At 48.8% G+C, this 17321-nt stretch overlaps 2 protein-coding genes across 2 annotated transcripts in view; one reads left to right on the top strand and one right to left on the bottom strand.

Moving 5' to 3' along the window:
* The window catches only part of C1H11orf49 (chromosome 1 C11orf49 homolog), a 270359-nt gene extending 268319 nt beyond the window's left edge, over window positions 1-2040 (top strand). Inside the window, exons 8-9 of the mRNA XM_004657220.3 lie at window positions 785-848; window positions 1358-2040. Of these exons, the coding sequence (XP_004657277.1) occupies window positions 785-848; window positions 1358-1523 (230 nt within the window). The 3' untranslated portion in view covers window positions 1524-2040. The remainder of the gene's footprint in view (window positions 1-784; window positions 849-1357) is intronic.
* A 1396-nt stretch (window positions 2041-3436) lies between these two features.
* On the bottom strand, window positions 3437-16846 carry Arfgap2 (ADP ribosylation factor GTPase activating protein 2). Its single transcript, XM_004657218.2, has 16 exons — window positions 16679-16846; window positions 16397-16515; window positions 15816-15888; window positions 14977-15108; window positions 14823-14903; window positions 13977-14058; window positions 13657-13713; window positions 12580-12632; window positions 12024-12160; window positions 11802-11933; window positions 7775-7903; window positions 7561-7695; window positions 5685-5811; window positions 5221-5314; window positions 4986-5104; window positions 3437-4600 (listed from the first exon to the last, which is right to left on the bottom strand). Exons 1-16 carry the CDS (start codon window positions 16748-16750, stop codon window positions 4580-4582), a joined length of 1563 nt encoding a protein of 520 aa, XP_004657275.2. The 5' UTR covers window positions 16751-16846; the 3' UTR covers window positions 3437-4579.
* Window positions 16847-17321: the final 475 nt, after the last annotated feature.

Raw genomic sequence — 17321 nt, 5'->3', positions numbered from 1 at the left:
CATCTCAGGGTGGCCTCAAACTCACGGCGATCCTCCTACCTCTGCCTCCCGAGTGCTGGGATTCAAGGGGTGCGTCACCACACCCAGCAGAAATAGTAATTTTTTTTTTTTTTTTTTGGTTTTTCGAGGTAGGGTCTCACCCTGGTCCAGGCTGACCTGGAATTAACTATGTAGTCTCAGGGTGGCCTTGAACTCATGGTGATCCTCCTACCTCTGCCTCCCGAGTGCTGGGATTAAAGACGTGCGCCACCACGCCCGGCTAGAAATAGTAATTTTTAACATGTCTCCAATTGCCACCCCACCTTGGGACACACACCTAGATAATGTCTAACCTTTAGGGTTAACCTGGACCCTATCCGTTTTAGTCTAGCACTTGGAGCCTCAGCAACTACACCCTTAATATCAGCTCACAAACCACATCTAACCTTGGAAAGGGATCGCCTTGCCAGGAGTGGTGGCCACCCTAAGACTACACAGTGACTTCCAGATCATCTGGGCTAGAACGAGACCCTCCTCAAAAAAACACATGCAAAAAAGGAGTGATCACTTTGGGAAGTTTTTAATTGCCCCGATTCAGAATGATTCAGTAAATTTTTAGTGTCACTCAAGACTTATTCTTGTCCCTTACCTGGATTTGGGCTCCTTCAGCAGCCCTCATTTAGATCAGCCCCTCCATGGCCAGTAATTAGGCAGACACGAGGGTGAGGGGCACAGAGGCATCTGCTGCGTGGCCAAAGGGCTCTTGGGTTGTTTTGTGACTACACCTTATATCCCTGCCTCCCAGGAGCTTTGCCTGACAAAGGGGACCTGATGCATGACCCAGCCATGGATGAGGAGCTGGACCGGCTGTAAGTGTCAAGTGGGAAGATGCTGCCCCCTTGTGGGAGCCCAACCTGTCAGATGTGACTGCCCCATTGTGGGTGACAGCAGCACTTACCTGTAACCCCTGTTGGTCAGGGATGGGCTTTGTGTCAACGAAGGGCAAAGGTCCTCGTCTTTGGGAGTTTGTGTAAGAGTGAGATGCTGGGCTGGGGAGATCACTGTCTCTAATGTGTTTGCATGAGTCCAAGCCCTAGCCAGGTGCCATGTGAAGCACTTGTAATCCCTGGGGGGTGTGGGGGGGAGACAGCAAGATTGCTGGGGTTTGCTAGTCTTGCCCCATCAGTGTGCTCCAGGCTGTGAGACCATGTCTCAAAAATAAGGTGGAGTGTGATTGAGGAAGGCACCTAATATTGACCTCTGGCCTCTACACACATAACACCCCCCCACACACACACACACACCGCCCAAGTGAGAATGGTGGTCCTGCTCTCTGACAGAAGGCATCTCATTGTCCTGGGGTTTTTCCCTCCCTCAGGCTGGCTCAAGTTCCAGGCCTGGTCAATGCCACTTCAGAGGCCAGCTGTCTCCCTTCCCGGACCTCTTCCCGGGTTGGCTCCCCATGGAGACCCCTCCATCACTCCCGTAAAGTGGACACAGAGAGCGATGGTTCCACTGAAGAGACAGATGAGTCTGAGACTTGAGGACTCTGAAGGGGGGAAACCTGCCTGTGTCCTGTACCTTGTTCCCACCCTGCCCTTGCTTTCCCGTTCAGCATCTTGCTGTGCTGCTCTCTGCTGGAGAAAAGGCTGAGTAACAGCCTAGCCAGGAGACCTGCAAACAGCGACCATAAAAATTTCATAGACCCTATCCCCTGGGTCTGACAGCCCTAAGTTGAGGCTATCCTGAGGGTACTTCATAACTGGGAAGGAGACTGACCATACTCTTGTTGGCAGCCCTTCTTACCCTTCTGTCCAGCCTGACAGTCCCAGGAAGGATTATCTCAGCAGCTCCAGAAAGGGAGAACTAGAATAGTAGCGTGGGCCTTGTGCGGTCAAAGGTGATAATATAAGGCAAAAACATAAGGCCTGCTGGAGAAATGCGCTACTAGCTGGGATAATGGAGGGGGTGGGCAAGAATTTCACTTTCAAAAATCTGCTTTGTAACTTGTGTGTCAAATAGTTAAGTCTGAAAATAATAAAAGTCCCTTGTGTCTGGCAAGTGGTGAATCTAAAGCCAACTAGGCTGGGGAACAGGAGGGTGTCTGGGCTTGGGCGCTTCTCTGGCTGGATGGGAGGTGGGGCTTGTGGGTCACTGTAACCTAAGACCCAACTCAACTGAAAGAGGCTGCCTCCTATAGAGGTGTACACCACTGGAATGATTCAAGGCCAGGTTCCCATTTCCAAGTCCCTGGCCACAAAGGGCTAGAGCTGCAGAGCCTTCCAGCCAGGCTTTCATTAAGTATTAGCCTAGCCCAGCCCCAGCTTAGCACAGCTGCACACCAAAAAGCCCTCATGGGTGTGAGCTTCCTAAAACTTGAAGGTAAGGTGGTCTTCACCTTTCTTCAGTGGGGTGGGAAGTCCTCCATAAAGTAAAACTCACCTAGAGCCCCAGGCAAAGGGCACCCCATCTGAAACCAATGCCACCACTACTGGACATGTATTTTTTTGGGCTCCTTACTGTGAAGACCAGCCACTAGATAATTACAGGTGGCTTCCAAAAGGATTGTGGAATCATAGTGTACTGCAGAATCACAGGGAGGGTTGCTAACAATCAAATAGCTTGAACCCCATGCTACCAAAGCTTGAAATGGGATCCAGAAACATGCATTTACACTCCAGATGATTCCAGAGCTGGAGCCACACCACACTGGAAAGCGCTGGCTTGGAGCTCTTTAGCTGTCCTCTTATTTAAATCTGAATAAGGTTTTGTTTTTTGTTTTTTTTTTTCAGGCCAGGAAATATAGCACAAGCCTGTAATCCCAATACCTGGGAGGCTGAGACAGGACAAGTGCCAAGTACAAAGCCAGCATCAGCTACACAGGGTTTGAAGGCCAGTCTGAGGTACACAGGAAAACACTGTCTCAAAAAATAAATTATAAGCTGGGTGTAGTGGCACATGCCTTTAATCCCAGCACTTGGGAGGTACAGATAGGATTGCCATGAGTTCGAGGCCAACCTGAGACTACATAGTGAATTCCAAGTCAGCCTAGGCTAGCAAGACTCTCTCTCAAAAAAAAAATAATAATAACTACAAAATAAATTCCCAACTCTGATGAAAAACATATTCCCAGTCCTGCCTCCTGCTGTGGTGAGATACAGGACTGCCACGGTGGCTCACTGCCCTCAACCTTAAGGTTCTGCAGATGAACTAAAGGGCCAACTAACACCACCTCTTTCCTCCACGTGCAACAGGGTGGTGAGGTCGAGGCTGTACCGGACCCCGCGGCAGCACAGGGGCAAGGAGCCAGGGGTCTTTGGCTTTCAGAGAAGAGGCAAGCTGGAGGCCCTGGAGAGAGTGCCCTCAGCTTTGGCACCAACGCCCAACCTGTATCGGTGGGAACCCAGAGAGTGAGCGAAGGGCCACACTGGGCAGGGAGGCAGGATGGAGAGGACACTGATCCATAGGGCCCCGTGGGGGCTTTATTTTGACACCACTTTGTTCCAATACAAACAGTCCTGAAAGAAAGTCATGTCCCTCTGGGGGAGGGATGAGGGAAGAGTGGTCTGTGTTGCTTGGGAGCCCAACCTGCAATCCACAGGTAGGGTTGGGCCCAGACTGCCAGCATGGCAGGGGAAGATGGCACCAAGGATGACACAGTGTGTGGCCCAGCTGCCAGAGGGTAGGACCTGCAGGTGCAGGTTCCTCAAGCTCTCTGATGGGGTGCTGTCCAGGCCCCCTAAACCCAGGATGATGCAGAGGATGAAAGCTGAGCCCCAGGGGCCTGCTTTTGTCTCTCATGGCCTCAGCTTCCACAGTCAATAGCAGGTTCACAGCATCCCATTAGGACACAGAGCACATGAGACCCCAAGCAGGCAGAGATTCTCAGGCAAGGACAGAAGGTACCATGGCCAACAGTACCAGCAGGGAAGGCCTCTGAGACACCTAGCAGAAGTCAGCTTCCAAGTGATGGTGGTGACATGGGAAGATCACTAAGGCCTCCATGCTGATCCCAAAGGTGCCAGGTAAAGGTTCTAGCCCTTATTAAGGCACCAAGGTCCTTCTCCTCCCCCATCTTCTCCTGGCACTAAGAAGAGGCCACTGGCAGCAACAAGAGCAGTGGCAAGTCTAGAACCTCTCCCTGAGGGCTGATCTACAGCTCAACGCTTAATTGGCCTCCCCTGTCTCCAGAGGGTGGAGGCCCAAGCCCCCAGACCACCTAGAAGGATCCTAGAGCCTGCAAAAGCCCGTCTTCCCTACTTGAGGAAGAGCTGAACCCTGAATAAGCATCCTAAGAGAACTCCTCCCCTCACTTGCAGTGCAGCAGGCCAAGTGAGCAGCAGCTTTGGGGCAAGACTGGAGAGAACATTAGCACAGAGGGGAGGGTGTGGGAGGGATGAGGAAAGAGGCTCAATCCACAAGTGGAGGACAAGTGCTGATGTTGACCATTCCTCTCACTCAAGATCCTCCAAGGCCACCCCACTCACACACCACACACAGAAAGTTAACAAATCCCCAGTTCCACAAGGCAAGCGTCCTTAGCCTGGGAATCATGGGGTTCTTGCTGTCACCACCACAAGCCTGAGCCACGGAGCCTGGATCAGTATGAACCATAGCGATCCTGGGAGCAGGGAGAAGAAAAAACAAGTTAGTCTGTAACCTGCAAGAGTTTGCCAGTATGCACACTGCCTTCCCAACTCACCCCACAGCAGAACTGAGGGCCCCCTATAGGTGGGAGGCACTCAACAAGGGGGAGGACCCCCTACATCTAACCAAAGCCAGGAGGGAAGAGAGAGCAGCAGAGATGACAAGCTGGGACAAATCAGTAAAAACCTGAGGGAGAGGGCGAGCACAGTACAGGGCTGGGAGGAAGACCCCTCCCAGAAAAGCAAATGTCTCCTTAAGGCTGCTATGGCTACCCAGAAGCAGTATCTGAGTGCAGTAGAAGGCAGACCTCCATACACTTCTCTTTAGACCCCTTCCCAGGTCCAGCAGCCCAGCCTCACCTGCAAAGAATTCATCACACCATTGGCCAGCACAGCCATCTTGCCCGCCACAGACTTGACACCCTGCTTAAACTGGGCAATGTCGGCTGTAGGAAGCACATTCCCCAGAGATACACTTCCTGTGAAAGTAAAGAGAAAGTGATTGAGAGCCCTTCAGGAGCCCTTCCCAGCTAGTAGGGTCCTCCAGGTATGCTCACAGGTCTTGCCAGTGTCTGCCACCTCAGTGAGGCCCTACCTCCTCCATGAGCTCCATCCATGTCCCCAAAGAGGTCTGAAGAGCTGATGGCACTGCTGCCTGAGAGCTGCTGTAGCCGAGACCTGGCTTCATACTGTGTTAAGAAAAGGCAAGATCTGGGACTGGAGAGATGGCTCAGTGGTTAAGGTGCTTGCCTGTACAGGCTAATGACCTGAGTTTGACTCCCCAGTACTCATGTAAACCCAAATGCACAAAGCAGCACAAGCATCTGGAGTTTCTTTGCAGTGGCTGGAGGCCCTGGCATGCTCATTCTCTTTCTCTTCTCTCTCCTGGCTTGCAAATACATGAATAAATAGCATGAAAGAAAGAAAAAGGGAAGGAAAGGAAAGAAGGAAAAAGACAAGATCTGGGGAATCTTTCTGTCAGTGTTCAAAGAACTGATTCTGGCCAAACTATGAGGAAGCTCATGTACCTGCTGCTGCCAAGTAGCCAACTCCACTGACCTCAGTATCCACCTCTCGCCCAAAGAACATGTCAGATGAAATGGCTTTGGCTCCTGCAAACTTCTGACGTGCTTCACTGGATTCAAGACCTGAGCTCCGACTCTCCACTTCCCTCCGGGTTGTAGCTCTGTTGGGGCCAATGTACATCATCTCTGACCCTTCACATCATCAGGGGAAGGAGAGTTCAGAGGTTTTAAAAAATGTCACACCTTTAATTGCAGCACTTGGGAGGCTGAGGCAGGAGAATTGCTGTGAGTTTGAAGCCAGCCTAAGACTACATATTGAATTCCAGGTCAGCCTACGCTAGAATAAGACCCTACCTTTGGGGGCAGGGGAGAAGCTGGGCACACACCTTTAATCCCAGCACTGGGATTGCTGTGAGTTCAAGGCCACCCTGAGACTACATAGTGAATTCCAAGTCAACCTCACTTAGAGTGAGACCCTACCTCAAAAAACAAAACAAAAACAAACAAAAAAACTAATGACCTTTTGACCTTGGCTTCCCATGTCCTATTCTGTCTGTGGTTTTGGGACTCAAGGACCTCCTCCCCTGACCAAGACCCTCCACAGGGTTACCAGAAATCCCTCTCCCTTCATCATACTTTAGTCCATCACAGAGAGCCTAAATTACTTATATTAAATGCAGTGGAAATAGGCTTGATGAGCTCTAAGCTTATGATCCAAACCATCAACGGCTTCATCAAGGACCAGGCCGCCACATTGCCACTGTTGCCACCTGAATAATCCTAGTCACTATTTGTCAACATGACACCGTTTTCCTAGCTCATACCTACTCTGCTGCTATGATTAGTTACGGTACTACCTGCTTTCACTCTCAGAAGCATGCTTATAGTCAAAAAGGCATGGCCACTCGACACTGAAGATGCAGACTCTGAGCTAGAGGGTTTACAACTTTCATTAGATTTAACCCTTCCAACAGCCCCGTGAGATGGTTATTTATGTTCCCATTCTACAAAATGATGTCCTACAGATAACTTAACCAACAGAACATTATCCAGAATAAGAGGAAATGAAGTTTTAAAAAGTAAATGAGAAGACAGGTGTGGTGGTGCACGCCTTTAATCCCGCACTCAGGAGGCCGTGGTAGGAGGATTGCCATGAATTCGAGGCCACCCTGAGTCTACACAGTGAATTCCAGGTCAGCCTGGGCTAGAGTGAAACCCTACCTTGAAAAATGGAAAAAAAAAAAAAAATGCTCCTTCCAGACACAAAATGGCCTGGATATCCATGACCTCACAGTGTCTGACACTACCTGCACAAGACTATCATAAGAGGAAGAAAAGATCATGACATCAAAATTAAGGGAGACTGATTGAGATGGGGAGGGGATAAGATGGAGAATGGAGTTTCAAAGGGGAAAGTGGGGGGAGGGAGGGGATTACCATGGGGTATTTTTTATAATCATGGAAGTTGTTAATAAAAATTTGGGGAAAAAAAAAAGTAAATAAGGGGCCAAAAGTATAGCTTGGTGGCACAGCATTTGCCTAGCACATACAAAGCCCTTGGTTTGATCCCAGCACTGTAATCAGTCAGTACAAGGACCAGAGGCACACATCCTTTGAGAGGGATAGCAGGACTGAAACAGAAAAATCAGTCCCTTCCCACCAGAAAAACAGATGCCAAGTGTCAGTGATAAAGCACAGCTCAAACCAAAACCAATCCCGGCACTAATAATACACACATGTGGCTAAAATTATATTGAATTACACTCAAAATTTAGTTCCTCTGTAGTACTAGCTACTTTTTTGTGTTAACAGCCACAAAGGTAGCTAGAAGTCACTTATACTGGATAGTGTAGCTATATATTTCAACCACAAAAAGTTCTACAGGACAGTGATGCTCCGGTCCACACTACCTTTCTGAAACAGGCCGGATGCTTGAAATGGTCACTTCTGGCTCCTTCTCCTCCACCCTGTCCATACTCCAGGATGCATCAGTATCCCAGCGGGAACCGAAAGTTTCTCCCAAGGAAAAGGGGTTATCCTTGTACCTAGGGAAATAGCAGAATGGCTCCAATAAGCTTGGCAAGGAACATAATTGTCCAGTCTACGTTCCTGCAACAGCCTTACTTTGGAGGTCCAGAGGCGAAAGTTCCAACATCATCAAACAAGTCCAGCTGCGACCGGGAAGATTTTGCACTAACTGGCGTTTCCTGCTCGATCACTTGCATCTCAGACAATACAGAGTGGGAGATGGAGCTGTGTAGGAAAGTAGAGCAGACATGAGATTGTGCTAAGCATCTATCAGCTTGCTGCTCACGAGCAACTTCCCAGATGCTCGGTCTGCTTCCCCAGACAACATCCATACCCTTTTCTTCCAGCCTCCCCACATCCCTGTCTAGGACAGCATTGGACCAGTCCTGTTTTAATAATGTATGCCATATGAGAATCTCTCAGTTTCTTCTCCCCCGCCCTCCCTCTGTTCCCCTATCCTGTTTTTCTCACATAGACTGGCCACATAGCCCAGCTATATAGCTCAGGCTAACCTGGGTCTAGAGGTCCTACTGCCTTAGCCTTCCAGGTGCTGCGATTACAAGCATGCGCTACCAGACTCAGATCTATCTCCCTTGTTAACATCAACTCCTAGCCACACATGCAAAAAGGACAGCATGGGCTAGGGAGCTGGCTCAGTGGTTAAAGGCACTTACTTGCAAAGCCTGTCAGCCAGAATCACTCCCCCAGTAAGCACATAAAGCCAAATGTGCAAAATGGTGCATGTATCTGGAGTTCATTGGCAATGGCAATAGGCCCTGGCATGCCCATATCCTCTCTCCCTCCCTCCCTCCCTCTCTCTCAAATAAATAAAAATTTTGGGCTGGAGAGATGGCTTAGCAGTTATGGAACTTGCCTGCAAAGCCAAGGGACCCAGGTTCAGTTCCCCAGGACCCATGTAAGCCAGATGCACAAGGGGAGACATGCATCTGGAGTTGGTTTGCAGTGGCTGGAGGCCCTGGCATGCCCATTCTCTCTCAAATAAGTAAAAATAAAATATTTTATTAAAAAAATTATACAAAGGAAGGGTAGGACTCCTTACAACGTGCTCCCTCCAGACATAAAATGGCCTGGATATCCATGACCTCACAGTGCCTGACACTACCTACACAAGACCATCATAAGAGGAGGAAAAGATCATGACATCAAAATAAAAGAGAGACTGATTGAGATGGGAAGGGGATATGATGGAGAATGGAATTTCAAAGGGGAAAGTGAGGGGAGGGAGGGTATTACCATGGGATATTTTTTATAATCATGGAAGATATTAATAAAAATTGAGAAAAAAATTATAGAAAGGGCTGGAGGGATGGCTTAGCGGTTAAGGCGTTTGCATGCAAAGCCAAAGGACCCAGGTTTGATTCCCCAGGACACAGTAAGCCAGATGCAGAAGGGGGCACATGCATCTGGAGTTCATTTGCAGTGGCTGGAAGCCCTGGCATGCCTATTCCCTCTTTCAAATAAGCAAATAAACATTTTTAAAAATTACAAAAAGAGGAATGAAGGAATAAGGCAAAATAAAATAAAATAAAATAGGAAGAGCATTTCCTAGCACAGAATCTGGCTGAGGCACTAAGACCTGGATGTACCCGCAATCCCTGGGATCAGCAGGCAGTATCACTTGATGCCTCCTCACTTCTCTGTCAGAATCCACAGATGCACTTTCAGAATTAATTTAAATAAATTCATTAAAAAATATCTATAGCCGGGTATGGTGGCACACACCTTTAATCCTAGCACTTGGGAGGCAGAGGTAGGAGGATCACTGTGAGTTCGAGGCCACCCTGAGACTGCACAATGAATTCCAGTTCAGCCTGGGTTACAGCTAGACCCTACCTCAAAAGAAAAAAAACACGATAGCTTCCAAGAACCCCAAAGAGTGAAATTTTGTAACTAGGCCAGATTCAAATTCTGTTTAAAAGAATAAAGGAGGGGGGCTAGAGAGATGGCTTAGCAGTTAGGGTACTTGCCTACAAAGCCTAGGGACCCAGGTTCGATTCCCCAGTACCCGTGTAAGCCAGATGCACAAGGTGATACATGTGTGTGGGGTTTGTTTGCAGTGGCTTAGAGGCCCTCGCACATTATTCTCTCTATATCTGCCTCTTTTTCTCTCTCTCTCTCCTGCCCTCCCTCTCTTTCTCAAATAAATATTAAGAAAAACAGCCAGGCATGGTGGCACACGCCTTTAATCCCAGCATTTGGGAGGCAGAGGTAGGAGGATCACCATGAGTTTGAGGCCACCCTGAGACTGTATAGTAAATTCCAGGTCAGCCTGAGCTAGAGTGAAACCTTACCTCAAAAAAAAAAAAAAAAAAAAAAGATAAAAGAAAACCTTGTGATTCAGCAATTAGCTGTCATTACACTAATAGCATACAGACTGACAAGGAATAAGTTAGTACCATCAACTCATGTCTAAACAATCAAATGAAAACACCCAGACTTTTCTTCTTTTAGAGAAGTAGAACACTAATGACAAAAAAAATTACTGAGGGTGGGGAGGGAGGGAATTACCATGGGATATATTTTATAATCATGGAAAATGTTAATAAAAACTTTTAAAAAATTACTGAATTTAGAATAAAAGTTTTGTGAACAGGATGTGGTGGCACACACCTTTAATACCAGCTTTTGGGAGGTAGATGTAGGAAGATCGCCTGGAGTTCAAGGCCAGCCTGAAACTACATAGTGAATTCCAGGTCAGCTTCGACAAAAAGAAGTTTTGCTTTCAAAATATAATTTTACCAGCTACTAGGTATGCAAGCTTTAAGTTGCTTAATAACTCTTGAGTCTCAATTTTCTCATCTGTACAAAGAACCTAACGCCTCCTCCTACAAACTACTTTCATATCTGAGTAAATAAGTCCATCTAATAAGCTCATGCCTCCTTGAAAAGAGCAGTCACCTCTTAATATAGGCTACTACAGCTAAGATTTTCCCCTTCTAGGCTTTAAAAATGGGCACATCAGGGCCTTCAGCCACTGCAAATAAACCCCAGACACATGCACCACTTTGTGCACCTGGCTCCCATATGGGCACTGGGGAATCAAATTCAAGTCCTTGGGTTCTGCAGGCAAGTGCCTTAACCACTGAGCAATCTGTCCAGCACCCCTTGTTTTTGGACTTTTTCGGGGTACTGGTTATCAAATTTAGAGCTTCAGGCATTAGGCAAACACTCTAACTGAGCTACATCCCCAGCCCCCAGATATTCCAATTTTTAAAAGATAAAAAATCTACTATTGAAACCTCTAGATATCACTCACAGTGTAGCACAAAATGCAACAGATAACTGATCAGCACTTGCTTTTGTTAAGAAACCACAGCAGGGGTACCAACTTAGGACCCATCCTGCTTGACAGGAGTTTTGCCTTCTTTCCTTCTGGTGTGCTCTATAATATTCTAAAACCAAATCTTTCTAAACTTAAGAAAAGCCCAGCAACACAAACTCAGCAGTTCTGAAATAGAAAGGATACTGACCAATGCACTTGAATGTGTGGGGGTCATTTGAGGTATTATAGCATATGGTAGAACCAATGTCATTTAGTAAACAGAGACTATAGACACATTAAAAGACCTCCAAGTTCTCAGGGAGGTCTTGAAAATAAAGAACTGTCTTACCACTTAACATACCCACAGCAACTTCATTAATAAACATCAACATAGCATGAAGTGAAATAGCACCTGACCCTGGTTCACTAATATGGGCCACCATTCTACTAGGAGTTCTTTCTTTCTTTTGTTTGTTTTGTTTATTTATTTATTTGAGAGTGACAGACAACAGAAAGACAGGCAGAGAGAGAAAGAGAGAATGGGCACGCCAGGGCCTCCAGCCACTGCAAATGAACTCCAGATGCGTGTGCCCTCTTGTGCATCTGGCTTACATGGGTCCTGGGGAACTGAGCCTCAAACCAGGGTCCTTAGGACTTCAGGCAAGAACTTAACAGCTAAGCCATCTCTCTAGCCCTCTACTAGGAGTTTTAAGACAAAAAAATCATCTCTTCAGCCTTGTAGGAAGACTAAGCAAAGAACCCTGATATGCTGGGTAGGACCAGTACTGGTTCCCAGGAAAACAATGGCATTTCCTTGCCACACCTGGATCTCAGCCTCACCTTCGGGCAACCAAGCCCATGCCCAACCTCTCAGCCTGCTCTCGCTTGTTCCCTTCAAGGTTCTGTAGCTTTTTCTCCTCCTTTTTACGATCAATCTGGAGCTCCTGGTAGGCCAGACGCATAGAGGCAACCCTACAAGAAATATGACCAGTCAGAGGCTGCCACCCAGGTTACCCTTCACCAACCCCCACATAACCCAGGGACACTGTAGCAAACACTCACACAGACTCTTCCGCCTGCTTCTTGGCATCAGCTGCCTGCTGCTCTCGGAGCTTCTCTGCCACCTGGGCCTGCCGCTCAATCTCGCTGAAGCTCTGATTGCTCACCTTCTGGGCCCCTAGGCCTTTCTTGGCACCCAGCTACAGAGAGAACCATGTGCCATGGGTACTTGCCAACAGGTTTCCTCAGCTCCCTCCCTGGATGGGCACTGTAGCAATACTCTCAAGGAAGCAGGAGCCCAATGAGCATGGCTGAGAGAGAAGGGTGGTTCTGCTAGAGCTAAGTATGAGGTTGCCTCACAACGGGCCCCTCTCCCCAGGGCTCTCAGACAGCAGTTAGGGCCTGCTGTGTGCCAAGCACTCTACTAAGTACCATATGTGCTTGATCTTGCTTACTTCCCAGCCCCCTGAAGGTGAGTATCTTTAAATTCTTTTCACAGATGAGGTTCAGACAAGTACCTTTGCCAGTCACATGGCCAGAACATGATAAGGTAGGGGAAACCAGGCAGTCTTGACTCTCAACTCCAAATCACCCTACCATTCTGCCTCTCCCCACCTACCCCTTTCTTAGCTGCTGCTGTCTTCTTCTTGCCAATTATAGAGCTTTTCAGTTCTGTGTGAGAAAGAGGATAGGCATGAGCTAGGACAAAGGAAGGTCAGAGACAGCAGCTTAGTGGACACCATGCACTTTCACAAGAATGTCTAAAGACAATAGCTTCAGGCAGGGGAAGGCAAAGCTGTCACTACCAGTTTCAACCAAGAGTATTTAAACCAAAGACAGACAAGGTCAGGGGAGCTTACTGACATCCAGCAGATTACAACAGGAGCCTAGCTCTGAAGCACCAGAGACAATGTACCAGAACCACAGTGAGGACTGTTAGGCAGGAGCAGCAGCTGAACACTAGCCTCTGCCAGCCCCAGAGCAGACAGCCGGCAAGCAGTGACCACGTTCAAGCCACTGCTGGTTACCTCTGGCAGGAGGGGCCCCTTTAGGTGACAGACACATGGACTCTGGAGGAGAAACACACTTGTGGCTTACAAAGGCCTACCCAGAATTTCTATATAGTGCCCTAACTCAGAGGCCTGTACAAAGCCTGTTTCAAACCAAGCTATGCCAGCCTTCTCATGGGATCAGTTGGACAATCCCTCTGCTGGCTTCCTGGCCCCACCCCCAAGAGTCAACAAAATAAACCAAGGTCAGCAAAGGCATTATTTACCCTAACCAAATTTGCAGGCCAATGAAGAGAGAGAGAGTAGAAAGAGCTGAAGGACAGCGCAGACACTGGCTTTGAAAAGACAGTATTGACTCTTAACGATCCGTAGCTCAGGGCTATCCCACACTTCATTATGGACAAAACAGGCCAACCCTGCCTGGTACCAGGCACTAGTGTCCAGAGCCAGTGGTAGCCTTCCCACCAGCCTTACACTCAAGAGGCAGCCACCCAGATTTGTCAACTTAAAGGGCTCAGCACTGAAGTCAGTGTTGCAAACAGGACTTCAATCCCAGTCCACACTCCAGAGATATCAAGTGCTTAGTCTGTTGTGGCTTCAGCTCCCATCATCAGGCAGCAGAGATGTGGAACAAACAGTTAAGGCCCATCCTCTCCCAACCATCCCACACCTGCCAGTTGTCATACCCAGAGAGGCTTTGGGTGAGGTGCCAAGCAGGTCGGTGTTGGGTCCATGCTCAGGCTCTGAGGATGTAATAACAGAAGTTAGGTATGAGTGTCTAACTAATATTCTGCAATCTTCCTTAAGGGAGGTTGTTGGACATGAGTCATTGACTTTCCTTAGTTTGCCATAAAAAGATAAATGTCCACCACTTCCTCCAAGTGACTGAAATGAATCCTACTCCACCCAAAATGTAGGGGCATCCCCTTTCCTTAAACAGTCCTTTCCCAATCCCAAAGCTCTTCCCAGAAGCAGGGCACTGGGTTAGAATCTATGATGAACTCACGTGTCAGGCTACTGCTCTCTGCATGTGGGGCTGGCTGCTGGGTCCCTGAAGGCTCAGTGACTGTTGTGTCCCAGGCAGGGGGCTGAAAAGGAGGCAAAATCACAGGAGCCTCTTTGAGTCCTCAGCTAGCAAGGAGCACCAAGAACCTGGAAGTACCTATGGGTACAAGACCCTACTCCTAGCTATGAAGACTGGAGGTTAGCAATGAGACTACAGCTACTCTTCACCAAGGAAGAAAGATGCAAGGAACACCAGCCTCCCCTTCCCCAGTTATTTGTTTATTGCCAGAACCTATTCCCCTAATTGAAAAACCACTAATAACTCTTACACTCACCATGTGCCAAGCACACATCTAGGGGCTACATAACAGACTGAATTATCACTACAGGCCCTATGAAGTTTGGACAGGTTAAGTGACTTAGCCACATCAAAGAAATGCCAAGTAGAGAAGCAGGGATGCTAACTGACATGGACTTCATGTCCATGGCCAACAGAGGGGAACCATCCTCACAAAGGTGAGTCACAATGGAGGCAATCTTCACAATATCCCCCACTTCAGTTCCTTTCTGAAAAATCTAGGGAAAGTTGTTTGGGGCTCCTGAGACCTGACCCTTCAAGCTTCTCCTCTGCATCCCCCAAGTACACAGAATCCACTCCTAACAAGGATTTCATCACACTACTATTCCAGGACCTACCCAGTAGTCACCAATGGGGGGGGGGCAGATATTCTCTAAAATCATACTTAAGCAAAGGCAATCTATACCATGATCACAAAAGGTCTTGGGACTGGATAAATAAACCACTTGTCAGGAACAGCTGGGGGAAATGTCCCCTGTGGGTACTCACCTGAGTGTGTTCTGTGAAGAAATCAGACTCCTTTTTCTCTGGTGAGTGACTGGGAGCAGTGTTCATGTTGTCTATCCAAAGCTAAAAGGAAGAAGACCCTGTGACTCGGGGTTCTAAATAGCCCTACCCTACCATCCCCAATGCAGCCACTTACATCCGTGCCATGCCTAGCCAGGGCTGCACTCGCCAGCTGCCGGATCTTCTCTCGGTACATCTGGGCAGCTCGACTATTATATTTGGTGTTGGCATCATTGGCCACACATCCATGTTGACGGAAAAAGGCAGTCTACAGAGTCAAGGGTAAGTACAAGTGTTCTCATCAGAACAAAACTATTGGCTACAGGAGATACTCTTAAACTGCTGGGTTATCATTCATATGCAATGATGCACTACCAACAGCAGCAGTTCTTCACAGAAGCAACAGCCTCCAAAATTCCTACATGAAATACCAGGGAGGACTGAATGAAGCCTTGCTTTCACTCAACCCTGCCCCCTCCAGTTGTTCTCTCTTCAGGAGTGAACAAGGCCTCAATGACTGTGGAAGTCTCAACTCCCTGAACTTTGTCCAAGAGCATCTTGCCAGTTCAGTTTGACTTTGAAGCTCTTTTGGAGGGTGTCATGACAATTTTCTAAGTTTAGAAATCAGTATATGGTGGTATCATACAGTCAGGAACACTCTGGATAAAGAAACCTAAGAACTGCTTAGGAAGTCAGGAAAAGTTAAGTTAGTATGCAAGCAAAAGAACGGGGAAAGGGCTGGAGAAATGGCTTAGCAGTTAAGGCACTTGCCGGCAAAGTCAAATGACCTCAGGTTCGATTCCCCAGCACTCAGATGCACAAGATGGGCATACATCTGGAGTTCGTTTGGAATGGGTAGAGTCCCTGGTGTGCCCTTTCTCTCTCTCTCATCTGCCCCTCTCTCTCTCAAATAAGTAAATTTAAAAAATATATATTGGGGAAAAAAAGAATGGGGGAAGATAAAAGAAGCTTTACCGCATTGGCATTCCCGCCAACTTGCATACACCTCAGTTGCAACCAGTTCCAGTTCGAATCCAACTCTGTGGACCTGTGTACAATGGCCATGTGTCACCAACAGCACATACCAGGGCGTGCTTCCCTAGCAAGACTACACCTGTCATTTGGTCGGCTATGGATGTCCAGGAAACAACCAGTCACTGCCCTATTTCCTCAGCTCTGCCCGGTGCTTGAAAGCTTTGTTCTCTAGTCCCCTATCCCAAAAGGTACTAATTATGTCCCTAGATCTGAAAGCAGGTCGCCTTCTCAGGTATGAAGTCTCGGGTTTGGCTCTCCCCTTAAAGACGATCAGACTCACTAGAGACCTATCCGGCCAATTTATCATCTGCAACATAGTGCCAATAACCTCCCCCCCACACACACACCCCAAACAAACAAAACCTGAGCTGAGTCTCGCAACGACCATGAAGGAAAGAAGGGTTTTCAATCCAAATGTTGTGACAAGAAGCCCACACAAGCGGTTCCCTCCCACAGTGAGCTTCCAAGCCCAGAATTCGGAACGGTCCGGGTGGGGGCACTCTCGCCCGCCCAGAACCCACCTGATAAAGCTGAGGTGGACGCCCAAGGAGCGATGCACTCCGGAGCAGTCAATGCACAAAAACACACCATACGTGATGCTGGCCCAACTCGGACTCTTGGCGCCACAGTCGAAACAAGCCTGAGTGGAGGCGGCGAGGAGCTAATGGTCACAGAGCCCGGGTCGAGGCCCGAGAGGCCAGGGAAAACCTCCCCCCTCCGTCCCCTCCCTCCTCCTGGCCACAGCGGGGCAGGAGAGCCCCACTCGGCTGGAGTCAGTACCCGCGTCCCTCCTGCTCAAGCACCTTGTTGGTTGGAATTGAGCGAAGCCGCTTAAAAAGAGTCTGGATCTCGGTCTTGCTCGGCTCCGCCGCCATTTTCTCTCCTTCCCAGACACAACCGCGGCCGACGGGTGCTACCGCGGGCCAATCCGAGGCCGAGAAGGCAGGCGAACCGGCCAGCCACGGCAGGGCCACGAACAGCGGAGGAGTGGAGTGATTTGACCCGATCTAGACCAATGAGAACCCGGCGGGGCTGAAGCAGGACGTCAGCAGCCCAAGCTCTACAGGGGGCGTGAGTACACGCCGCTCTCGTCCAGCCAATCCGCAGGCGGGCCGGGCGACGGCTCGGGGGCCGGCCCAAACTTCTTCGCGGCGCGCGCGCGTGCCGCCAGCACTTTTGGATAGCGGAGTGCCGACTGGCACCGGCTGCGGACGAGGGACTGGAAACCATGGTCCCGGCTCTGGTCTGTTACTTCGATGAATAATGATGAAGCTGCCCAAGCGTCCCTTGTCCCATCGGTCCCAGGAACACAGCAGCTCCATCAACGTGTCTGGAGACGTGGCCGGCTCAAGGCAAATCTAATTGCAAGTCCTTTACAGTCCAGATAGGAACCTGAAGTTGCAGGGCAGCTACCAGAGGACAGATCCTTGTCCATCCACGGCCCCA

This window comes from Jaculus jaculus, chromosome 1 (genome assembly GCF_020740685.1).
Source record: "Jaculus jaculus isolate mJacJac1 chromosome 1, mJacJac1.mat.Y.cur, whole genome shotgun sequence".
Lineage (NCBI taxonomy): Eukaryota > Metazoa > Chordata > Mammalia > Rodentia > Dipodidae > Jaculus > Jaculus jaculus.
Note: the sequence above shows the minus strand (reverse complement) of the source record. Positions and strands in the feature narration are given on the sequence as shown.